Source organism: Syngnathus acus, chromosome 4, assembly GCF_901709675.1.
Source record: "Syngnathus acus chromosome 4, fSynAcu1.2, whole genome shotgun sequence".
Classification (NCBI taxonomy): Eukaryota; Metazoa; Chordata; class Actinopteri; order Syngnathiformes; family Syngnathidae; genus Syngnathus; species Syngnathus acus.
The window spans coordinates 4,352,493-4,377,423 of record NC_051090.1 but is presented as its reverse complement, the minus strand read 5'-3'; the positions used below and the strand labels follow the sequence as shown (position 1 = coordinate 4,377,423).

The 24,931-nt window shown below is 44.4% G+C and overlaps 2 protein-coding genes across 7 annotated transcripts; one reads left to right on the top strand and one right to left on the bottom strand.

The window, feature by feature from the left end:
- Positions 1-797: 797 nt before the first annotated feature.
- shdb (Src homology 2 domain containing transforming protein D, b) lies at positions 798-18,011 on the bottom strand. 6 transcript variants are annotated; one of them, XM_037248758.1, is made up of 8 exons: positions 17,939-18,011; positions 15,601-15,780; positions 14,380-14,753; positions 12,875-13,025; positions 10,508-10,723; positions 4,219-4,396; positions 3,223-3,342; positions 798-1,796 (listed from the first exon to the last, which is right to left on the bottom strand). In XM_037248758.1, the coding sequence occupies exons 3-8, from the start codon at positions 14,710-14,712 to the stop codon at positions 1,610-1,612; spliced, it is 1,185 nt and encodes a 394-aa protein (XP_037104653.1). In that variant the 5' UTR covers positions 14,713-14,753; positions 15,601-15,780; positions 17,939-18,011; the 3' UTR covers positions 798-1,609. The 6 variants fall into 6 exon arrangements, with proteins under 6 accessions (XP_037104653.1, XP_037104651.1, XP_037104655.1 ...); XM_037248756.1 differs by lacking the exon at positions 17,939-18,011 and having other exon boundaries at positions 15,601-15,864; XM_037248760.1 differs by lacking the exon at positions 17,939-18,011 and having other exon boundaries at positions 14,380-14,750; positions 15,601-15,864.
- A 57-nt stretch (positions 18,012-18,068) lies between these two features.
- Positions 18,069-24,848, top strand: ankrd24 (ankyrin repeat domain 24). Its single transcript, XM_037248729.1, is given in 20 exon segments — positions 18,069-18,104; positions 18,527-18,657; positions 18,894-18,982; positions 19,066-19,130; positions 19,202-19,259; positions 19,326-19,396; positions 19,462-19,740; positions 20,062-20,163; positions 20,246-20,357; positions 20,408-20,535; positions 20,654-20,783; positions 20,925-21,097; positions 21,328-21,491; positions 21,561-22,294; positions 22,381-22,697; positions 22,796-23,029; positions 23,310-23,486; positions 23,563-23,724; positions 23,808-23,873; positions 24,444-24,848. Coding segments are annotated over 20 exon segments (3,297 nt in total). The 3' UTR covers positions 24,513-24,848.
- The last annotated feature ends 83 nt before the right edge of the window (positions 24,849-24,931 follow it).

Genomic DNA, 24,931 nt, shown 5'->3' with positions numbered 1-24,931 from the left:
TTGCTCGCCCGCCCCCCTCCCCAACGGAGTGATCCAGCACGCCTCGTCTCTCCGTCACGCGGGTAATCAGCCTCCGCTATTTCATTTGGCGCTGTAATGAAAGCAATCCCAGCGCTTTTCACTCTGCAGCGCAGCCCAAATAATGAGAGCTGCCCTCCATATCACCCCCCCCCCTTTCCACACCAACCATGCTGTTAATGGATGGAGAGCAAATGTGTGTGTGACTGAAACACACAATCTTGCCAAGTGTTCTGCTTTTTTTTTTTTCCCCTGTCCTGTGGAGGTTTTATTAAAATAAAAAAAATTGTACGCAGCGCATCTTTATGCTTTGTGATTTATTGTTCAATTAACACTCCCATACATCGAGTAACTCATTGATTGCGTTTTACTTTCCTGTCTCATGAAAATAAGCCACTGCTCACCCCGCCCGCTCTTCGGCTACTAGTTAATTCTTATCTGCGCATGTTACATTCCACATTTATTATGTTTATAATATGTCAAAAGGTTATTTTAATAAACATGGTAGAGCACATATTTTGCGTGGTCTTGTCAGTTTGTGCTAGCTGCTTATTAAGACTAGTATGCTAGCTAGCTAATGCTATTGATGAGTCTCATGTGAAGGTTGTTTGTGTTAAATACTTTAACGATGAATACAGTTGTTTACGAAACATAGGTCGACCGGAATCTTTGTATACAAACAATTGAAAAAACACAAGTCCCCTGTAAAAGATGTGAGATATTTTTTGCTCAACTATCTTAGCATAAAATGACCAAAATAGTCATGAATACACATTTACATTTATTACAATTGGTGGAATGCCATGTGAGCCATTTTTAATCACCGAAAGAGTCAACCAAGAATCTTAAATGAGACCCAAAAAAAACCATCCAGATGGCAAGAATTTACTCAATACGACTCGCCAATCAGCTACTAAATCACTTGGCGAGGGGACAATCGGCAATCAAATGTGTGAGGGGGGGGCGGCGTGAAAGGGGCGACGCTTTCAAGTGTTTCCTGATTCGTCTCCAGCCTGCAAACAGGGCGTTTAAAGTTCGAGAGAGACGCTTCGCTCTGAAAAGGCCAAAATTATTGCCAACAAAGAGCTTGAGTGGGATTTTGCATGAAAGATAAAATTCTCTAATTAGGGAAAATTTGAACGTGACTTTTGTGCAGAGTTGAAAAATGATTTCTCAAGCTCAGTCATGAAAAACACATTCATCATCCTCTATAGTTCCATTTATTGATTCTAGTAGAAATGTGAAAAATATGACAAGAGGAATATTTAACCAGTGTCAATGAAGTGTTTTTTGAACCAGCAGTAATTGAATCTCGTTGTTCGGCGAACCGTCCTCTGGAAACAGAACCTTGGTGTATCTCCCAAGGTGCTTCCTCGGCTGTGACGGATGTGTGGCCAAGAAAAAAATAAAATAAAAATGAAAGGAGAAAGTCCCGAAGTCCGTCAGCGAGAGAGCGAGAAGAGTTTCTTTCAAACTCAATCTCCTCAGAGGTTAGTGACACTTGGCACAGCAGTGAAAGGTCCAGTCCAAAAAAAATAAGCAGGACGAATGAGTTTGAAGTTTCTGAACCAAAAAAATAATAATTTTATAGTCAGAGAGTCTGCACTAGAACGGGGAAGAGCAACGACAGGTGCTCGGCGCCCCGGATGGGGAGCTTGTGCGTGGTGTAGAAATGCACCAGCTCGGGGATGGAGTCGAACGGCGGGCTGTTGTGTCCCAGCACGTACTTGCCGTCTTTGCACTGTGTGAACTTGATGTGCATGAAACCTTGGCAGCTCCTGGGACCAAAACAACAAGCTCAAATTACGACGGGCGAGGGAAGTCACGATGAAAGGAGGACGCTGGGGACTCATGCTGCCTCGGTGGATTTAGGGAAGGGGAGGGGGAGCGGGACATTATGATGGATGAGGATTAGCACATGCAACAAGAGGAAAGGAGGGGAAATGCCTTGGACTGTGAAGGTGGGTGAGGAATATGCAAGTCCCCGGCGGTCATGGCCGACCTCCACTGACATTGTTCATGTAAGCTGAGACGGACGGCTGGCCCAGCAAGAAACTTCTCGCAGATAGCAAAAGCCGCGAATAGCCTCAAGGCTGAAACTCGGCGAGCAGTCGCAACAGTCTGATGAGGACTAAACAATCGAAGTGACGGCAGTTGTTTTCCGTCTATTTGTGTGTTGAAACCCTAATCAATGTCAACAAAACATGTTCAGACCGCTTGCTAAGCTAACAAAAACTTCGGAGGTTGAATTGAATTCAAATGTTCCGATACTTCATCTCCGCTCATTAGATCTTCTAGACTTCGCGTGAGCAAAATGCAAAACGAGAGTTGCGACCTTGAGCCACAGGAAGTGTGCAGGAATTTGTGAGTCGTCTTCAAAGTTGTTTACACACACACACACGAGCAGTCTCATCTCTCTTGCAAGTCGCCGCCCTTTTTGTGTGGCCTACAGAAGGTGATTCATATTCATTAGTGATTATGGCGAGGATGATGTGTGCACTGAAGTGTGCTCTACCTGCCTGATTACCACTTAGAGGAAGCCCTTTGGGACCGCAGAAGAAGGAGAGGGGAGGGCGGGGCAGGGTGGTGGGGAGTCAAGGACAGAGGCATGATGGGAGGCCGCGGCGTTGAATCACGCAATTACAAGGGAGAGATTTGAGCAGATAAGCATTATAGCAGCCTGCTAATGACTAGCGGAGGAGGAAGCAATGCGCCAGTGATGCAAAGTTTGAGTGATGGATGAAGAGAGGAGGGAGGGTAGAGACAGATGGGAGGGGGTGGAGCACGTGCGTGTAGACAGTCGACTGCTGTTCAGGTAGTTTCACACACACACTTTGCAGCAATGAGAAGCAAGTGATTATGGGCCAGATTTGATTTGCAAAACAGATGGGCAAGGAAAATTGTAGATGAGGTTTAAAAGGTGTAAAATGGGTCATTTTGCATTAAACACTAATTGATGCTAATTTAGTCTTAATATAAATTATATTTAATTTATTAAAGAAGATTATAATAAATACAAAAACACTTATTTCACCAAAATTTCTGTATTTTATGTGAAATACTTCTGAAATAAAATTATTAATTTTTTCACAATTTTAACTATTTCATTCTAATTAATCAAAAATAATGTTTTACTTTAATCATATTAATGGCTGCCCTCTGGCCAATCTCCTGGCTTTAAAAAGTGTGTTCATGTGTGTGTACCTTAGAGACAGCGAGTAGTCACATCTGTTGGTCTGGCTGTTCCTCACCAAGTAGCTGCACTCTTTACTCAACGTGAGCAGCGACTCCGCTTCGGACCGAGACAGCGAACCGTGGTACCACCTGAGACGCACGGCGAGCGAGAATACTTACTAACAACACAGCCACGCACACCGACTTTATAAAAACAACAATTAAACAACTACAACGGTGAAGTAATTGATAAAACGTGTCTTCTAGTCTTTGAGTCCATACAATGGATTAAAGAACTCAAGTGTTGGTATCAACAATAATTAACCAGGCAGGCGTTTCCTATTTAATTTTTTAAAGCGGCATAGAAGGCAATAAACCTCATAACAGCATTTACAAGAGGCAGCAAACTCAGCTCATGCGGCTAAGTGATGTCGCGCGCTTGGATTCCATTAGTCAAACAAGCCTTTATGTTCCAAGAGGCGGAACATAAATAACAGCAATAATGTCGAAAACTACAACACCAAAGTAAATGTTTGTGTGTTTTTTATGTTCGGACCTAATTAGTTTTTACTCTAATGCTTCACGGCGCCGCTGAGCCGAAACGCATTAACGCGTCATTTTCTGCAAGCTCATTAATGATCAAAGGCGAGACAGCTAAACAACACAAATTGTCCTTCAAATGTTAAAAGCTGCTCATCAGCAAGTGGAAAATTGCAGTTTCGATGTTGTCCGAGCGTGACGCGCAAGTACGACATGTTTAGACGACAGTTCATGTTAAGCGTAACGGCGGCGCTACTATAAAACGTTGTCATCTATTAGATTGAGGTAATTAAACTAATGGCCACAAGGACGATGAACATGAAATCAAGCAAACCTCTTCGTCTAATGAAATGTCAACAGCGATATTGCCTATGTTTTAACTCGTTCACTTCTAGCGCTTAAAAAAAATCTTTGACGTCTGTAGTCGTCAATGGGAGCGAATGAGTTAAAAATCTACATTGAAAGTTGGAAAGAGGGAAGACATACACTTGCTTCTCCAGAGGCTGTGTGGGGTCCACTCTCTCCCCCACCATGGTGAGACCTTCCTGGGGCATTCGAAACTTCACCCCGCCACCGCCCACTAGAGGGCTGGAGCGAGGCCCCGGAGGACGCAAGCGCTCGGTAGGCGATGACGAGCGATCCCAGTCGGGCCCGTCAAACTGCACTGTTGACACAGAGACAGAAAAAGATTCTTAGTGACTCATATGGGTCGTTTTCATAAAGTTTGAGCGATAACAATAAAGATGAACCCCCACACAATTTTATTTCTTAAAATTATTATTTTTTCCATAAACTTGACGGGTTTGAATTATTGGCAGTTTTCTTTTTTTCTTGTGTGGCAAATACATTGGTGGAAAGCAACAGAACAGCCTGAGTCAAAGAGGTCGTGGTGGGGGGGGGGGGGAGCAAATGTGGGAAAGATGCTTAGTCGTGTTCAGGGCGAGAGGTCACCTTGCTTTTTAACACATGGCTCCTCCTTCCCCCTCTGACCCATCAGGGCAGCTCTGACAAGACTCTCATCTCTAATAGAGGAAGTGGGGGGGTGGGGGGTATCAGGTGAGAGAAACGAGAGCGACAGAGTGAGAAAAAGCACAGATGGCTTCAACAAAAAGTAGATGTGTGAGAGAGGCAGCATTGACAAAGTGGCAAGACTCAAACGGAGTGCAAGATTTTAATGAGAGGAAATGAATGGAAGTGAAACGTGGCGGCGGGCGGGTTATGTGACGCCAGTGCAGAAGGACACAACCAGTGGAAAGAGACAAAATGCCAAAAAGAAAAATCTGATTTGGGTTTCTAACTTTTTCTGCTCATTATTAATCAGTAATAGAATATGGGTTGGTTTCACACAAAACAGGTTTCTGACTAAAAAGCGGAGAAATATTTTTTGTTGAGTTGAAAAGAAAGTAGAACAATTTTGTTTTTTGTAACACCTCAATCCATAAAACAACAATAACAATACTGAGGGATTTAAAAAAAATAAAAATTCCTATCAAGAGAAATACAACTAAGGGCCACAAAATTTCACGAGTAGCCAAGAGTCAGCGATTCAAAATTAAAGCCAATCAAAATGTACGGAAGCTTTCACACAGGCAAAAAAATAATAAAACAAAATCAGTTTCCGGGTTATAAACCAGCGACATTCTAAATGTGGCTGTGGATGAACTAAAGACACATTTCAGATCTCACTTTTCAATTGACTGAGGGCTTCTGCTGTGTACACAAACACCAGATCCTCTGAACACAACCATTCATCACGAGAGTGAAAGGAGATCATTTAAGAGATCTTTTGTAAGCGCAGCTTGCATTGTTCACTCTTATCGAATGCTGAGAAATTGTGTGACCGGACAAAATTGAGGCTTCATGTGTGCCATGCGGCGGAGTAATTGAAGGGTGTGAAAATGCTTCTTTCGCTGTCCTACCTCCAGTGGAGGGAGGGGCTGGAGGAACGAGGGGGTGAGGGGGTACGAACGAGGTGCTGAAAATAGCTCATTATCTACCACGGCAGGCAATAATCTGTCGTCTCTGTAGTCCGACACAAGCTCACATTATGCGATTTGGATTTGCCCGTTCTGCGTGATACTCGAGCTAAAAAGATTACAAAACAAATACAAGGAAATGAGATGTCTTAATGAGCTGACAAATGGAAAGACCCCCCCCCACCACCACCCTAACCCTTATCCCCGCCGGGCCCGCTGCTTCAAAGGAGATTTGAATGGGCGTTCAGAAAGGGACCTGGCTGTACAAACATGGTTCCCTCCCCTCGCTGGTTAATTATTGAGCAGGCAGACACACTTCGCCACTTTCTCTGGCTCTCTGTGAATTATTGATGTCTGGCGCAGTACAATGGCCCCCATCTGGAGCGGGACACAGCGCCACCCAAGCCAGGACCAAAGTGCGGCCTGGCACCCCTCAATGAGACACACCTGACAATGCAAAAACGACTGTCGGACTGTCTGCTAGCGCTAACCGACTACAAAATGGCACCGAGTGGACACGGGTGGACCAAATTTGGAGTCATGTGGGTCTTCAAAAACTTTGTATAGCATGAGCTACAAACAAGCTACCGTGACTTTTCTAATCCCTCTGTAGAATATTATTTTAAAAAAATGACGTGACTTTAAAAAATAAAATAAAATTTAAAAAAATACCTGAAATCAAATTTTTGTGGGTGGGGGGAAAAAAAGAAATGAAAAGATTTTATCATGTTTTTCTTAAATTCATAAGTCCCCCCCCAAAAAATAAAATGGCCGATTTAATACTAAAGGACAAATTATTAAATTAATTATTAATTATTAAATAAAATGATTAAACATTCAAATGTTCTTTCTGTCTTTTTGCCATACGCATCAACAGACCCAACAAAACGAGTCAGTTTATGTCTGAAGCATCAGTTTATCTCTTTGCTCTGCCAACACGCTGACAAAGCATCAAGATAAGAAGATGGACGACACGCATCCTGACGGGGGGGGGGACATCTGCCTGCCATCTACAACTAGAACCCGATGATGTACCACGCGGGGGAAAGCTGCGTGTGCTCAGCTTTGTCCTCAAGCGCAGCACAAAGACTTTAAGGAGACAAAGACATCCAGACAAAAGCGCCACGCTCAAAGCTCAATTTATCTCTCAATTTAGCTCAATTTACAAACACAGCGTCATTTGACAGGTAACTTCTTAAGCACACCTGCTGTTTTCTGCATGCTCAAAAGAAAAGCAAGCCATTGTCATACAAAGACAGCTTCATTTAGTTCTTTAATGAAGACATCTGTTTTTTTTTGGAAGGGGCTGGCATGCACACGCTCATAAAGACCTTCTGCTGGGCACACGGAGCCCACCCCCCATAAAGACAAGATAATTAACACCTTATGTCAGATCAGGGAGAAAAGGGACATTCACACAAGTTTATAGCACATTGGTCACAGATAATCAATTTCCGGGCATGTTGTGAAGTGAATTTATTCTCAGAGTGGGCTGATTTTTGTCAAAATGTGGACTTTTTCCTGGGGAGGGAGTCATGGCGGGGGGGCAATGATATATCTTTTTTAACAAACCCAAATAATTCTTCAAAAAATGCTGATAGAAATTCATTAAGGAGCAAAAAAATGAGAATTTTTTTTTTTTTTAGAGGATCATTGAGGACCGTTTCAAAAGAATATCTGTGAATAGGAAACTGAATAGGCAGCAATTCACGATGAATCACTGAGTTAAAAAATGTAATAAAGAGGCTAATAGAAAAGTAGCAATTAGTTTTTTTATGGCTTGCAAAGGCTGCTATTGCAGAGCGTTTTCTTCGAAATGAAATCCTCTGTCAGCCCTTTATTTATTTTATGTTTTAGGATCATAGTTTGGGGTATTTTTATGACCACAGGCAATTTTAAACACAAGAAAGAAAATGGACGTGTGTGTGTATTATTCACAAATTTTTGTACTTGGCTTGGTGCTTAACCCCCACGAATAGAGACGATTCCGTTTTCGACCGCTTCTTTTCCTTTTGGTCTTAGTTTACGTCCATCAACTCAGCCGTCCGTCTGACAGGAAAGGAATGCCTTTCCATTAAATGTCTGGCTAAGGTCACGGCCAGGGAGAAGTAAAAGCAGCGAGTGATGGGGGGAAAACGAGGAAATGTGACAAAGACAAGTCCTTGCGCGGCGCCACTAAATTGATGAAGAGGCTGCTCTCTGATGATGGCCCGCGGGGGCTTCAGAGAGCGGCGCGCTGCAAATCTCATTTTCTGTTTTTTTTTTTTCCCCTTTGTGTGTTTGTTTCCATGCACACGGCCACACAAAACACGGCCAGGCTCCGACTGACACACACACAGAGGAGGAAATCCAACATCCAGACAATGCTTACACACAGAAAAGAGTCACAAACTGACCATCTGTCAAGATACCCCGACAGGTTTTCAAGATATGAGCTATTTCAAGTAAAATTGAGTGCTAATTATGATTTGAGTTTGGCAGATAGTAAACAATTCTTCAAAAAAAGAGGCAAAGTGTTTGTGTCTAGCTAGCTTCATGCTAACATATAATGCAAAACGCCATAGACTGGCTAATTGCATTCCTCCCTCATTGCGTTCTCACTCTACAGAAACTCACACAGCCATCGAAGCTGTGCTAGCGAATTATAAAACGGAAAAAAGAAACATTCATCTGTTCATTAGGTGTGGCCATGAAAGGGCTAATGAGATGGCGCCTTTCATTAACTCGCTGATTGGTTCCGAGCAGCTGCGGCGGCCATTTCCTACTGCCGAGCTATATATTGATGTCGGTGAATTAATAAATGCTGTCATTTCAGCTGGATGAGGGAGACGAGTGACAGCTTTCAAAGACTGAAGGGAAAAATCCATCATGAGGCCTGTCACGCGGTTTCACTTCCCCCGACAAAGGTGGCCAGCGTTGACAACCTGAGACAATAATTAAATAGAAACTCAGTTAAGCTGTAAAAAGCATCAGCGGAAGCACTCGCCCTCCCACGCTCCGGCGGCGTCAACGCCGACGCGCTCATTTGTGCCAACAACTTGCACGCCACCTCCAAGTAGAAGCCTGGCGCTAATTAGAGCTGCTTGAGTACATCTTGTGCCCCGTGCGGAGGCGCTGATGAGGTGAGGGAAGACCACGGTGACCCCCACCTGCAGGTTATCTGAGGGAATGTGTCAGGAAAGAGGGCAACGACGACAGCCTTGTCAGCGCCGCGTACGAGAAAGCGAGTGCGCTCATGTGTTAAGTTGACTGATGGAGGCAGTCAGTATGGCCTCCTCACATCAACACAGCCTCTGGCCGTTCTCCGCCTTTAAGCCCCTCCCTCCTTACCTAACCTTGGATGTGCATATCTCGTTGTCCTTTTCCTTCACACCTCTTGTTCGCTCCCTCCATCCTTTGCTATCCGCCAGCCGTTCCCTGTCCAGGCAGACTAGCTCTGCGGCCGTGGATTAAGGGCAAGAACGGAAAATACGGTTTGTTTGTTTAGACTGGTGTGCTTTGGCGCGTAACGAAAGGCAACATGCCGGCACGAAGGACGCTAAGCGGCAATGACGGGAGGTCAAAGTGGTACGGCAGAGCAAGCTCTTTCCCCCCTTGGGGCTGTGGAACTAGAGTGGAATTATCATGAAATAAAATTCCATACATACTTCAATACATGCGATTGAAAGATGGGGGTAAAAAAAAAAATTAACAATGTAATTTTATCACCGCTCTCTCACTGTGACACTTATTAGCACTGGATCGGTCATGCACATGTAGACATGTAATTAAGTGAGGGGTGGGGCGATCTCACACACACTCGGGGGGTGGGGGGGGGCTTGGTAGTGGGAACCGAGAGTGCCGACGAGGCACGGTTGATTTATTATCCCATCACCTTGACCTTGCTGACTTGAAAGATGCGGTTCAATTAAGCTGGCTTGGCCTCTCACGGAGAGCACTGATCTACTTAGACAGACTGGATTCCTCTTTTACATTCCAGTCCTCACACCAACATGGTCATAAATGACAACATTATATATCACTTGGTATCTTCTAATTAACATTATGCTAAAATGTCCACATTTCAAAACCATCACAATATTCAGCAAATATTCGGACATGTGGGTTGATGTTTTCTACAGTCCCCAAATTCCGACTCTTCCCACATTTTCCATGAAAACAAATGTCAAAATGAATAATATTTCATCAACCAAATCTACAATTCACTTTGAGGTACCGCAGGGATCAATCATGGGCCCTTTATTATTTTCAACTTAAGTTAAGATCCTTGAGTCCCTCATGACACAACATCAACCCAAATGTTGTTGTGACTTTAGGAGAGAAACAGAAAGAAATCAATATGGAGTTGTTTGAAGAGAATAAAGGAAAAGAGATGAGACCGTGAGGGTCACCATGGTCTCCGTTTTATGCTGCTGTGTGGTGATGGTGGAAAATGAGCTGAAGAAGGCCAGGACAATTAGAAAAGAATTCCACTGTGTGATATAACAAACTGTTCTCTGAGCCTCCGGGCAGCATTCGGCCCTTGAAAAGTGCTCATTAAAAGTGTCGGCTTTACCGCTCACCCACTCAAATAATACCATCTCTAATTCTATGGCCCCATGATGAAAACGATCTGGAGAAGTCTTGCACTTTTATGCTTGAGTAGTAATTTGTTGTTTTGCTTCTTCAGTCTGATGGAGGATTCTCTATCGGGACGAACATTCATATCACTAATTAATTCTTCAAAATTCACATTTCAGATGGTCCCTGTTTTTTTTTATTATTATTTACCGTTCATTGGGTTTCAAAATCAACCGTACCTGCAAAAGCTTTGGAGATGTTATCTTTCTTCCACTCCCAAGGTTGGTCATACTCGTCAGCGGGTCTTTCATCGTCTTGCGGCAGCCTGCTGCTGCCCTCCTCCTGAGCTTCTCCGAACGTAAACCCCGAACGTTGGCCTCGCCCGTCTTCATAAGGGGTGTCGTAAAGCTGCAGCCCGCCCCGCGAGCGTCCTCCTCCGGGGCCACGTTGCAGCTCTATCAAAGAAGATACAAAAACGAGTCAAGCTGAAAATCACAGCCGCAATAATATTAACACGGGTATTGTTTGGTACCTCGAGCGCCTGTTGAGCGCTGACATGACTAGAATTAAAAGAGCGGGACAAATGATGTTTGCGCAGCTTGCGGCGAGGGCTCACAATCTCATATCGCGGCTTAACAAGGCTTTGGGCTCCAATGCCGAGTAGCATAAAGGCACACGGGCACCCCATCCACTCATCCGCCCGATCCCCCCTGTAGCAATCGAACGGCGCCCTTGTTCCCCCGTGAAAAATTCTCATCGCTTTCTCAGCATGTCCCGACTGAGAAATATTTCTTGGAGTCAAATATGGCCTTGGGATAAAAAGGATTATCGACGCAAGCGAGAGAAGTTAATCAGATCCCTGCATCTCATCAACAGGAGCCGGGAAAAGGAAGCACTAATGGTGCTTTTTATCTCGTGACCTCAAAAATGTACCCTCTTAAGAACAGGTGGCAGGAAAAAAAAAATGAAGGTGCAGGCATCTTTTGTGCATAAAAAAAAAAATCTAAGAGGATGAAAGAGAGCCGTTTAATGGTGATAAGCGGTGGAAAACTTCACACCACACCAAGACGCTACCATAGGGCTGTCTGGTTGTCACCATGGCGACCAAATGGAGGCCCTGGGGAAAGGCCCCGAGGCAGTGAAGAAGAAGGGAAATGAGGGAGAGCAGAGGAGCAAGGCAATAACAGGAGGAGGAGGGGGAGGAGCAATAAAGGTGGGGGAGGGAGGGGGGCACGCATGTGGGGGGGATCTGTCAGCGTTTGATGTTAAATCATGGTGACAAAAACACTGCGCCGAAAGCTGCTCTACCTGCGCCGGGAACCCGAGGTGTCAGCGAGGCCGCCGGGAGATGGCGAAGATGAAGGTGGAGAGATGAAAACGGGATTACAGGGAGTAAAATGAGAAATTCATTGGAATCTTGGTGGTGGGAAACATAAGCGGAGGAGGAGGTATTGTAATCTGACCGAAAGGTGAGCGAGGCTGAGACAAAGAAGTTGAAAAAGCGCACAAAAGTTTTGGGACACTTGGCCGACAGCTTGGTATTGCCGATGGAAGCAATTTCACTGACAAACTCGACAATTTGTGATTTCTTTGGCGATTATTTGATTACACTCTTTGATACCACCAGATGGCGCCAAAGCTCTAGCTAACAAAGTTCGTAATTGGCGTCAAGGAAGTATGTCGAAAAGATACATCATAACAAACAGACAAACATCTTTGTCTGCCAGGAAAAACATTTTTTCCAACTCTTCAACCCCAATGTCATTTGGCAATTTGGCAACATTGAAGGAGGAAATGCAAATTTTGGCTTGCGTTGAGGTCCTAAAAACACATGTGAACACATTCCAAATTAAAGAGTGACTCAGATGCGGTGAATAACTATAAATCCTACTTATTTGAAACCACATTACGTCTTTGTGCATATAGTCTAATCTCGTGGGTCTCAGTGACGGTCAGACAAAAAAAAAAAATAGCTGTCAAAAGACAGCAGACAAAAGATCAACACTCAATCACTGTTGTGATTCTCATCTTTGGCCGCTGTCTCTATCCAGCAGCTACAAGAACAGATTACGAGTCATTTGCAAAGCAAAGAAGCGTGCATTCATTAAACCCGGGAGATTATCAGCGCAGTCGACCACCAGAGACGCAAGTCGCATCATAGAGAGGGCAAGACAATAATTTGCTAAAAGACAGATTAGCGAGCCAGCCAGACTCCCCTCGGGTGCCGAGGAGAGCCCTCAAGATGAAGCCAGATAGACGAAAGAGGAGGAGGAGGGGGCGGGAGCACTTTTACACTAAATGACTGAGACAGGGCAGGGAAGGGATGCTGGGAAGAGGAAAACAGAGATGTTACAGGAGGAGAAACAAATGGAAAATGCTGGATGAGAGTGAGATAATGCAGGAAGAAACCACAGGGGAGGGGGTAGGGGGGAATACTCCAAAGGGACGACGCACGGTGATGGGTAGACAGAAAGGAAATCAAAATGCAAAACAGTTTTCATTGCCGTGAGAAAAAAAAAAAAAAATCTTGAATGGCAACTGGCATTTATTATTTCACAAATGAAAACAGCAGCAAATGAAATAAAGAGTCCCACATCACCACTTACCCGTTATGACTCGTTGGGCCTCATAAGGTTCCATGTAGCCGTTGCTTTCTGAGGGAGTCGGTCTCGGATCTGGTTCTGGTCGATGGTCCGGGCGAACATCGAATGGGTCCGAATAATCGGTGTCCCCCGCCAGTGGAGCAGACGGCATTGCCTAAAAAGAATGACAACCCAGAATGAAGTTTATATTCTCATAAAAAAAAATTCTGACTAACTCAACAGCATAATAAAAAGCATCCTTGCTCATGAACGCCGCAATCACATCCCTGCTGAATTGCGTGCAATGCAAAGTAGATGCCAGGCTGTTGTTTTTATGCTAATATTGCGACACGCATTTGCAACAACATTTAGAGTGTCACCAAGGCTGGCAAATGTTATATTTAGTAACAATACAAAGAAGCTCCTGGTTCAAAACCTTCAACAATATTCTGCACCGCAGTTGCCACATGAAAGACAGAAGAGAGACTGCGGAAGAAAGTCTTGTGTTTGTAATGTTTTGGGGATACAATGGAACTAATGCATTCATTGAGCATCGCATAATCCAGGAAGGGAGACCAGTGGGCCAATTGGCATATGGTCACAGACACACAAACATGCAATCCCTCAAAAGTCTGTCTGACACTTCCCAGTTTAACGCACACAAAGCCTAAAAATAAAACTCGATTCAAGCGCCCGCATTGATTGCGTTGTCTATCGATGTACGGGAATCCGCTGTGTTCATTAGAGTGCAGATTTTCCCCCCCATGCATCCTGGGAAATTAATGAGGGAGCAAGCTATCGAATGGAATTCACACTGTTAATGGACTTTGCAACTTTTGCAGTCAAAACTTTGAAGTATTGTAATTCACTTTTTACACAGTCGAACCTTTCCACAAGATAGCTAGCTAGTAGCATCTAGCTATTGATAATAATTATCTAGTCTTTCCATCTATCTATCTTTCCATCTATCTATCTTTCCATCTATCTTTCCATCCATCCATCTTTCCATCCATCCATCTTTCCATCCATCCATCCATCCATCCATCATTTATTTATTTACATAGTGTATAAATAGGTTCAAGCTTAAGCACACTCCACATTTACATATTGTGGCACAGTTCGTTTCCATATGTGACTCATCCCGTGGTCCTCAACATCTCCCAGTCCACATGAGAGTCCCCTGACACGTGCAGGGTTCTCCTTCAGCTTGCAAAACCAACCGCAATTCATTATTCATGTAAGGTTTAAAACTCATGGGAATGGCCAGCACCCCTAATTCAACACACTGCTGGAGTCATCAATTATTATCTCATTTTACTCGTGTGGCTCACGCGGCTAGAATTTATGCAAACATATTTGTGACACACATTCGCTCGGCTAGTGCGATCAATAAAGCTGTCACAGTGAATAATAAATGGGACAAGAGTGAATTGGGAGTGCTTGCACCCCTTTCGCTCCTCCCCGAGCTTCATTTGTCATCACCTCCAGCCCAGGTGACAAATTCGAAAATCCCAATAAGAAATACTCACGGGTTCTTGATGGTCATCCAACGAGATGGCACTGAGCAGGATTTTGGTCCGCCCCAGGTCCTGAGAGTCCACTTTAATAAGTCTGTGTTTGGGAGATTTCACATCCGTGCTGGAGGATTTCATAGGCGAGCCGTACACGGGGGTGGCTGGCTCCGAAGTCCCAGACTCGGCCCTGGTTCTGTTTTCCGAGTCCTCGTACGGATCTTCAAAGTCCAGTTCCCTCTGGAGGCGGTAGGCCTTTAGGATCTCGCTCTCGGTGTAGTCCGGCGTGGGGGGCTGCGGGGGTACCTTCCTGCTGCCAAAACTCAAGTAGTCTTTGAGCCACTTGGCCATAGCGGCTCAGCTTTCCAAACTCGGGGTGGTGCTAAAAACTGAGCGGGGTAGAAAAGAATAACAACGTTATGGCAATTTTTTTCTCCTTTTTTATATTGCGTGAAATAGATGTACAGAAAGAAATCTATTTCTGTCCCTCTAGGTAGAAACTACACTATCCAATCCCATACATATATATATATCCCATCAGGGAACCACAGATAGTGGCTTCTTAATAGCTTGTGTGTCCCAATTCAAATTTGATCTACTTAAAATAAAAAAAAAGGAGTCTCACTTAAACTGACCTTCTTATTGGAGCTTAATGCTTTGCCAAGCAACTTCTATTTTCTGTATGCAAAGAAAGTATCACACAATTGCTGACTACTATTATAAAAAATGAAAATGACATTAAGTCAAATTGGCTTTAACGCTCCTGTTGAACAAGATTTGAAAGTTTGAATATGCTTCCTGTCAAAACATGGATCCAAACCCAAAGATTCAACTAATCACTGCCCCTAACAGCCCAGACTAATCAACTCACTTTAAGCAATAAAACTAAACTAATCGCTCAGCACTACCACTTTGAACGATTTCGAGAAATCCTGCTGAATGTGGTTCCGTGCTGTCAAAAGAACACGCGTCAAATAAGAGCAGCTGGGCAGGGACACTCCTTTTGTTTTAGGCAACATAACATCTGCCAGGTGAACTTTGCCCTGCCTGAGGGCTGCGATCAGATTTGCAAGATTTACATTACGAAACAGCCTGTTTGCCAAAAACGGGAAAGTTGCGCAAAATCTGTCAATTAAACCGACAGCTCCGAGTTTGTGGTCGAGGCAAGCCCCCCCCCCAAAAAAAAAATCACTTTCCAGTTTCAACTTCCAACACAAAAGCAAAGCGCACGCATGGACTCACCAGCAGCGTTGACGTGCGTTCAGCCCCTCAGCCACTTTGCACGCTTCATTCCGTCTTCCCTCGTGTCCGCCCACGAAACAACTTCCACGCGTTTCAGTTCAAAACACAAATCGTCTTTTTCTTCCAAAAACAATCCCGGGGTGGAAGTAGATCGGGGGTGTAAATCCAGCGGCGATCCTGCGAAGGCAAATGTCCAAATGAGTGGGGAGCGAGTGCGTGGAGTGGAGCTTGCAGATAAAGAGAAAGAGAGAGAAAGTCAAAGCGTTTAAAGGGGAGGTGCTTCACTTGCTCTTATTATCTGAGTCTCCTTCCACGCGCACTGGAGCGTTCATTCATTTAAATATCTGCAAACATGGAGTTTCCTCTAAAAATATCACGCAGAGGAAAAAGAGAGAGAGGCTAAATCAGCTCGCACGAACACGCTGCGTGGATGTGCATTATTTATCCCCATGACATCACCGGAGGGCTTTTAATTCTCGAGTCATATCAAATTGACTGCTGATTCAAATTTGAATCATCTTTAATGGCTTAGGCTGCACTGCATTTACTTTGAGCTGACCAACTGCACGAACTAGTATCTTTTTTTTTAAGAATCGGCTAATCGAATAATCGGATCCAATTTTATTTTGCATGTATAACAACAGCTTTAGTCCTATTATGAACCATTTAATAACTAAACTAGGCAACATCACATGAGGGGGATTGATGAGGTACTCTCCAAGCTTTTTGGAATGAATTCCAGATGTTTTGAAATGTTCCTTTGCAAAAGAGGTTTTAAAATGCTTTTCAATGAATCTCAATAATCAGCAACTCAAACATATACAAGATGTGGTAAAAATCGCTGAGGCCTGCACATCCCGATCGGACATATTGAATCTCCTCCCATAGTTTGTTCTTCTCCAATGTCCACCAGGGCACATTGGACGTGCTACAGCCATTAAGGTCTGTAAATGCTGTTTATTCTTTACGACACTCATGAGCTCGCTTTCTCCTCCAGGCGGGAAAGAGGATGAGGTCATTGTACTGGAATCCGAATGCACACACACACCCTCCACCGCATAAGATAACCATCAACATCAGACCCCTTACATCTTCCTCCTCTTGCTCAAAGTGTTTAAGGGTTTCCTGGCTCCTGTTATGAGCCAGACCATTTGGAAGAAAATCCGAAGCCACTGGGGGGGTTATGATGGTTAATCCAGTATTCTGCTATTCACTTTAAAACAGTTGTGACTCATGAGATGCAGTCATTGATGCATTGCAAACCAAAAGGAAAACATGGTTAATCTCTCCAGTTTGCTCGAATGAAAATAAGATGACAAATGACTCTTGTAGGGGTCAAGTTATTTGGAATTAATTCAAGTGGGGCCTCCAAGGTGCCATTTGACTTGCATTACGACAAGATTTCCCCAAAATGACAGACCATCATGTAACGTAATAACACTCCTCGGTTTGTCATTCTCCATTTCACCTGCATCATTATCATCACTGAACACATTATACAACTTGGCCACTTTAGAACTCTCGGGAGCGAGAGATGGAAAATCCTAATACAAACGGGAGTATGTGGAGAATTGGAAAAAAAAACTGTGATCTCATACAGCGAGATAATTACAGAGAACGGCAGGTATAAAAAGGAATCTTTTCAACAAAAATAAACGGTGCCGCATGGGCACCAGCAATTGCATGGAATCACACTGAGGCAATGTGGAATATTTCAGGGAAATTAATACAGCTTCCTCATTATAGAGGGATAAATTGGGTTTTGATGTTTCCTCTAAACATCACGTGTTGATTTCCCCTGCAAATAGCAATATTTATCTTTCAAAATAAATGGTGCGTCGTTGTTTGCACTCTTGGAAATTGGAACAGAAAGCAGATGGCTTTGTTTTGCTTGTCTTTACTGACCCCTTTCGGTGGACGTTGCGTACTGCAGAGGAATAGCTCGAATACGGCTATTGATCACAAAACACTCTCGTCTACGTTGGAATTAATAAAATAAAATAAGACAAGATAAACCTAACATTTGCTTGCTGTTTAAGGGCTTTTCTAACATAATGTCCGTTTACTTCCGGGTTTGGCTATATTAGCCTGGTTGCCATAATTGTTTTGCTAACTTTTCACAACAATAGCAACAAAATTCAAGTGTATTTATTCACTATTTGGTGCTTAAAAGCTTGGCGCTTCAACAAACACGATATTTAATTGATTTACTTTTAATTACGACGCCCACGCGAGAGGACGCAAACCTCATTACAATTTGCGCTGCGCTGATTGGTTCATTCATTGAAGTGGGCGGGGCTAGTGAGTGTCCCACTTGGCATCTGTGACTACTTACCTGATGGTACCTGAGATGGAGAGGGGCCAGTCGTGGTGGGACACTCACCTCTACCTCCTTCACAGGTTTCTTCCTATTTTTTTACCCCATAAACATTTTTAGTGGAGTGTTTCTGGCAAGGTAGAACAACATGAAGAGTCTTAAGGCAAAGTTTAAAAAGAATGAGGTAAGTGTTTGCTGGTATGAATTCTGTCTATTTAATTCTATTTTTTTTAATATTCAGTTTCTTCTCATTATGAGTGTGTTTAAATGGGATTCAGTATTAGCACAGCAGCAGGAGTGCCGTTAGAGCAGACGCTCGATGGCCAATAGAGCTCAGGTAGCATTTAATTATTCACACACACAAGCCGTTCCAATTACAAAGACTAGCATACTTAGGAAATACCTTATTGAGTTCTTGGAAAGACCGTTGTCGACAAGTTTACGAGACCTTGGTCTGCGTTCTCGATATTGGGAAATGGCTTGAATGTTGGGGAGGAGTTAAGTTTAGCCTGGGTTGTAAGTGGAAGGAATGTTTTTGGTCAAAATTAAATACTCTATAATACAGACATTTTTTCTTCTATTTTGGGGTGACTCGGATCCCAAAAGAGTCAAGACTGGAGCAAGAGTGATGAGCGGCTCCTCCAGGCTGTGGAGCAAAACGAAACAGATAAAGTCTCCGCCCTCATCCTTAAAAAGGGTCTCTGCCCCACCAAGTTGGATGCTGAGGGCAAATCGGCGTAAGTGGGTCAACTGCACTGTCTGTCACTTTAATGCGGCTGAGCCAAAACACCAACGAAACGAGTCGAGGACTAGAATGTTGTTAAGTCTCATCATATCTTAGAATTTGTCACATGATCATTGGTTTGTCCCGCACTTAATCTGCATGTCATCAAAATATAATCTACATACAAATCTAATCCACAATTTGAGAACAAGCCAATGTGTACAAATAACACACTTGTCCTTCTGGCAGCTTCCATCATTGCGTGTCTCGAGGGCACGTCGATTGTCTGGAGGTCATCATCGCTCACGGAGCTGACGTCAATGTCACAGATGGTGCCGGTGTGTTATTTCGCAATTTAAAAAAAAAAAAAAAAAAAAAACGTTATCCACGTCATCACACGTTAACCGATTTTAATTACTAGGCTTTGGCGCCCTTCACCTCGCAGCCAAAAACGGACAGACCGAATGTTTAAAGAGACTTTTACAGGTAAATGAAATTGACAACATAAATTGAACATTTCAAATGTAACAAGTTTGGCCCTATCTCATTTAAAACAGGAGAGATTGGAAGTAGATTGCACGGACGCCATCGGGAGAACGCCCCTCCACCATGCAGGTATGCAACAGAATAAATATAAATATTGGTGGGGGATAAAACTGATCATAATAACTTTGTTCAAAGCAATCAGCGGCTGCGTAACCTGCTCTGAGATCCTGTGGGACTTTAAAGCCGATCTTGATGCGCAAGATGGGGTGAGCTCAAACGTTATTGGTTGATATAATAAATTGCATTCATGATAATCGATGCATTTGTTCAGGATGGAGCCACCGCCCTCATTCTGGCAGCGCAGATGAGTCGAGCGGAGCTTTGCGTCTTTTTGCTGGGTCGAGGTGCCAACGCAAACATTCAGGACAACCAGGGGAGGTCTGCCTTAATGTTGGCCTGCGAGAGCGACAGCGCAGAAACGGTAGCCGTCCTACTGAGGGGCGGGGCCAACACGCAGCTGGTCGACGGCCTCGGAAACAAGGCGGAAGACTACAGCCCTGATAGCCATCGCATTGTGCACATGTTGCAAAATGGAGCGCCTCCTGGTACGGTACCCGTGCCACTGTGGTTTCATTTGAATCGCACCGTGGAAATGCTTTCTCTTGCATAATTGGTAGTTGTGTCTGAGCGACTAAAAGGGAAATGATCTCTCTCTCTTTTTCCATCTCTGCGTACGTATTGTCAGAGGGCGCCGGCCAGGAGGTAATATCACGTTACTGCAAGAACTCTCTGGCCCTTCATCGAAAAAAGCAGTGCATGTTCTCCAATGTGACATCATTCATTCCTATTTGTAATAGCTTCATCTTAGGCCTTAAAAAAATGTTTCTTGATTCATTTGAATCGCATTGGCTTCCTTTTGACTCCAATGCAGACGCCCCAAAACAACTCACGGGCCTTAAAGCTGGTGCAAGGGGGGAGTAGCCCTCGCAAAAGGAAAGCCCCACCCCCACCACGTGCTCCTCTCCAGGTACTGGTCTCAACCTTTTATTGCACTTATTTGACTTTGGGAATCACCGCTGTAGAATAATCATCAGTACTCCATCATGATCACTCAGGGTTTACCACCCGCCCCTCACGCACGCAGTCCCGCTCCCCCCGTTGAGTCGCCCGAGCCCCCTGCTCAGTCGCCTTCTCCTCAGCCTCCAGAATTGCATCAGGTTAGTGGGCGTTTATTTCCTCAAAGTCCTTTCATAATTTCGGACAGAATTAACATGAAGTCTTTTAGGTGGAAGATGAGGAAGTGTTTGAGGAGATTCGGCGACTACGTCTCGAACGAGGTCGCCTCCTCCAGAAAATAAAAGCCTTGGAGCAGCAGCAGCAGAGCGCCCTCTCTGCCTTGGAGGAGGTACTGCAACCGTGCTTTTTTTTCTTTTTTTTATTACTTTTTTTTTTTTTTAAATACAGCAAACTACCTCCAGAATATCCTCACACTGCATTTTTCGTGTATGCATGCACCACATTAGCTGTCCCGGCTAAAACAGTGCCTAAAAGAGGCAGAGGCTGAGAGGGACAAATTGATCGAGGAGCTAAAGGGAGTCCAAGGCGTCGGAACGAGTGACTCTGAAGATATGGAGGAAATGTTTGACTTCCAAGGTATGTCATTTGTATTTTCCTAATTGCACTCTTTTTACATTACTTTTAGATGCCACAAGATGGCGTCAAAGCACTAGTTAATAGAAAAGTAGGAATTAGTGTCATAATCTGCTTTTTTTTTTATTTGAACACGCCCGCCAGAGAGGTTGCTCTCCAAGCGTTCCAGAGCCTCACCTGCTCGTGCCGAGACCTCCTCGGACGCAGAATCGGCCAGCCCGTCTCCTGCCCCCGCTCAGCGTGGAACTGCGGAAGAACTACACCAAAAAATAGAAGAGCTTACATCACAGAATGTCGAGCTTGTTCTCAAAGTTCAGGTGCAAACACAAAACAACTAGTAGACAGGTGACCCACACACATACACAGGATCGTAGAAGACCATGTCATGTGAAGGTGTCTCTTATGTCATGATGAACTTTATGATGTCATATTTATTCTGAGCAGTTAGAAAATTTAATTTTCATTTTTACATGTGTGCTATGCATTCTTCTTGTAGCGTGAAAAAGTAAATCGGCACATTGCATTTCTAGCAATTGTGGCTTTGCAGATGCTGGAGATGTTTGAGAAGGACGACACCAACATGGAAAGCCCCGGTGCGGACTTTGTCCCCATCGCACAGTATGAGACAATTAGGAAGGAGTTTGAAGCCCTACAAGAGCGCTTCTCATTGGCTCAAGCGGCCAACGAGGAGTCTGGTGAGGTGGAGGAATGGTAAGATTAGCTAAGCGTGGAACTGCAGTAATCCCCCACTTATTGTATGATCTTGGTTTTGGTCCGCAGTGGTGTTGAAACATCTCAGGTTGGATTTTCAGAGAATCCAGAGGCTCTAAAGGAGAAGCTGCAAGGCCTGCAGGCCCTGTTGGCTTCCTCTCAGTCAGAGCTGGATCAGCTAAAGGAGCAAATGCGTCTTGGGGTGTTGTCCGTGGAGTGTGCCCAAGGGGACACAGGAGGAGCAGGTGCTAGCTGGGTTCCAGACTCGGCGGCCCAGCAGCTGAGGGTAAGAGTAGGCGAGTTGGAGGAGGAGCTTAGCCAGAGCCGTGCCAAAACGGTCGCCCGGACCTCTGAGGACGCTGACAGAATCAAACAGCTGAAAGAGCGAGTTGAGCAGCTTCAAGTCGCTCTGGTCCAGAAAAGGTCTGCGGGCGACAAGGACTGGACAGACTCTGGCGCAGAAGAGCAAAGGGAAAACGTGGCTGAGCTGGAGGCGAGCGTTATACAGGGAGGGAGCACGTCGGGAGGCCCGGGACTGAATGGAGATCAGGTTCGGCGCCTTCAGGAACGTGTGGGCGAGCTGGAGGATGAGCTGAAGAAGTGTGTGCCACGGTCAGACCTGGAGGAGGTGCAGGTCACCCTAAGCCTCCAGTGTGAACAGCTGGCCAGGGAGAGAGCGGAGGTGGCGAGGAAGCTCAATGATGCCCTCCTGCAGTTGGAGAGACTGAGGCCTCCCATAAATGGCGACGACGAGGATGAAGAAGAAGAGCACTCGGAGAGCTCGGAGCTCTCAGTCACATCAGGTATAACATCAAGTCATCTGAATACAATTTTTTTATATTTGACTTGAGGTTCAATTAGTTTAAATCGGAACTTATATTTCCATCAGAACGCTCCAGACGTACGCTGGCCGCCGTTCGCGAAGAGCTGGAGGTGGCCCGACAGGAAGCCGCCCAAGCTCTTGACTGCTTATGTGCCGAGCGAGAGAGCCGTGCCCACGACGCCCTGCACTTGAAGGATGTTGTGCCTCTGGCCAAGCACAAAGAGGCGCTGGCCGCCGTGTCGGAGCAGCTTGCCCAAACCCTACAGGAGCTTCAGCAGGAAAAGGCGCAGCGGGCAGAGACCGAAGAACAGGCGGCCATATTAGAAGCCAAAGTAGAGGCCATGCATGAGGCTGTTCCCAAAGAGGAGCATGACAAAATCAAGGTTTGTGGCTAAGTCCTAATGAAGTCAATATAAAAATAGATTAAGTCTCGGTTGCTTCTCAAAACCCCAAGCAACAGAAGTCTGTTGTCCCTTGTTAGGCAGAGCTCCAGCGCTCCCTGCAGGCCAGCGAGAGTAGTGCCGCAGCAGCTCAAGAGGCTCTGAGTGACAAAGAAACAGAGCTGAGGCAGCTCAAGTCAGAAAAGGCCGCCCAGCAGGGTCTTATCTCCAAGGAAGACCACGAGGCCCTGCGGCTGTCCATGCAGGCCGATATAAACGCCATGGCGGCCCGCTTCAACGACCTCACGCGTAAACACGAGAAGACCTGCACTGAGGTATATGCTCCGTTTCACGTAAAGCCTCACAAAGCAATCTTAGTCTTCTAATTAGTCTTTGTGTCAGCCAGAAAGAGAGTCGTGTTCCACCTTTACCTCTTTCCTGCCTCTGCATTATTCATCCGTCTCTCCGTACGATGTATACTGATGTAGTCAAGGTGGAGTATTAAGTACAGCACTGAAACCGATACTGCTGACTTTCACTCCTAAGCTTTCACAGTACAAGGTATATTTCAATTTCTAAAGAAATAGTAGATTATCATTATTCATACCTGCGCAGGTGTTCCAAGTGCAGCGGGAGGCTCTTTTTAACAAGAGCGAGCGACAGGCGGCAGAGACTCAGTTGGTTGCTGTGCAACAGCAGCTTCAAGAACTGCAAGCCAAGTCCAGTCATGTCCAGGAACTCCAAAATAACATCCAGGAATCTCAAGGCCTTGTCAAGGAGAAGGACCGCAAGGTGAGACATTACAGGACTGGAGTGAGGAATAACATTCAATGGACAAGAGTTGGAAATGAAACTATGTTTGGTGCAGATAACAGAGCTATCTAAGGAGGTGTTCCGGCTAAGAGAGGCACTTGGCTCTCTGTCGCCCCCTCTTGGCATCATGTCTTCCAGTTCTAACACGCATCAAGCGAACCCGGGACAGCAAATGGCACTACAGAACAGAATCGCCATACTCAACCAACAGCTCCAGGTACAGAAAAAAAAAAATCCCACAAAAATAAGGCAATTTTGCTCTATTAGAAAAAGGATTGGTTTTAATTTTTCTTCTCCAAGGATTGTGAACGAAAGCACAAACAGGTGGTGGCTGTGTATCGTTCTCATTTACTGGCTGCCGTGCAGGTCAGTCAAATACAAACATTACACTAAGTGCAAGAATCTATTTTGTGGATGTTTTGACAAAAATCAACTCACTCAAATATTTTAGTATTGTTTTTCAGCATGTCATTCGAATCCCCAAAATAATTAGGCGGGCTCACTCACCTGTGTGAACAAGACCGCTTGCAAAGTTGCTCCATACGCGTGACTTGTCCATTTAAGCCGAAATTACGTTTAAAACAATATTAAGCGTTGAATACGTCCACGTTTACGGAGGTCACAATTTGATAAAATCACTTTCACGTACTTTTGAGAGAGACCTGGCAGCCGTGACGCATTCTTCTTCACAGCTGCGGAGGGAGGGGCTAGTGAGCGATGTCTGCCCTCCTGTGGTTAACTTTGGTATTACAACAACAATACATCAATAATAATAAAAATACTCTATTGTGTATCCTTTCGTTACGGGGAAACGTTCTACAAGAATATAAAGTACTAATATGATTGTAAAGTTGTTATAGAATTAGAAAAATACTTTTATATCAGGAGGGAAAAAAAGTATGAAATTTACCCCAATTAATATAATGTCTCCAAAAGGGTCGTATGGATGAAGAGGTGCAACGTCTTCTCCTGCAAATCCTCAGAATGAGCCAACAGGGTCATTAACATCCATGTCATCCATCTTTATAGCTCATTATATCAAGCAAGCACAAGTGTACAACGATGCCTTTCAAGGAACCCATGTCTGGAATTTAACGTTAATTCCACCATTAATTCAACTTTGATAATGTAAACAGGTAATGCTGAATTGTCAAAGTTTTGGCCTATGACAGGAATTCCCCCAAACTGTCCAAAATTATTTTTTTACTACGAATAATGTGTAGTTGTTCATCCATGCCAGCAATATAGTGACATAAGTGTGGTATGCCTTTTATAAAAAGCCAATGTGTTTATTTTTAGAAGATATTGTGAGATTGACCTACTTTTTTTTTTTTTTTTTTTACAATATATTTTCCCTGTTTTCATCCAAAATAAATACATAAAAAGCCATCCACTGGTCTTGCTGTTCACTTCATTGTATTGCG

Excerpts from the sequence above, each read along its gene's own strand:
- shdb (XM_037248758.1), bottom strand. The coding sequence starts at position 14,712 with ATGGCCAAGTGGCTCAAAGACTACTTGAGTTTTGGCAGCAGGAAGGTA. Across the intron at positions 13,026-14,379 it reads TGGATGACCATCAAGAACCC|GCAATGCCGTCTGCTCCACT; the intron begins GTGAGTATTTCT and ends CATTCTTTTTAG. Across the intron at positions 4,397-10,507 it reads CATCTCCAAAGCTTTTGCAG|TGCAGTTTGACGGGCCCGAC; the intron begins GTACGGTTGATT and ends CTGTGTCAACAG.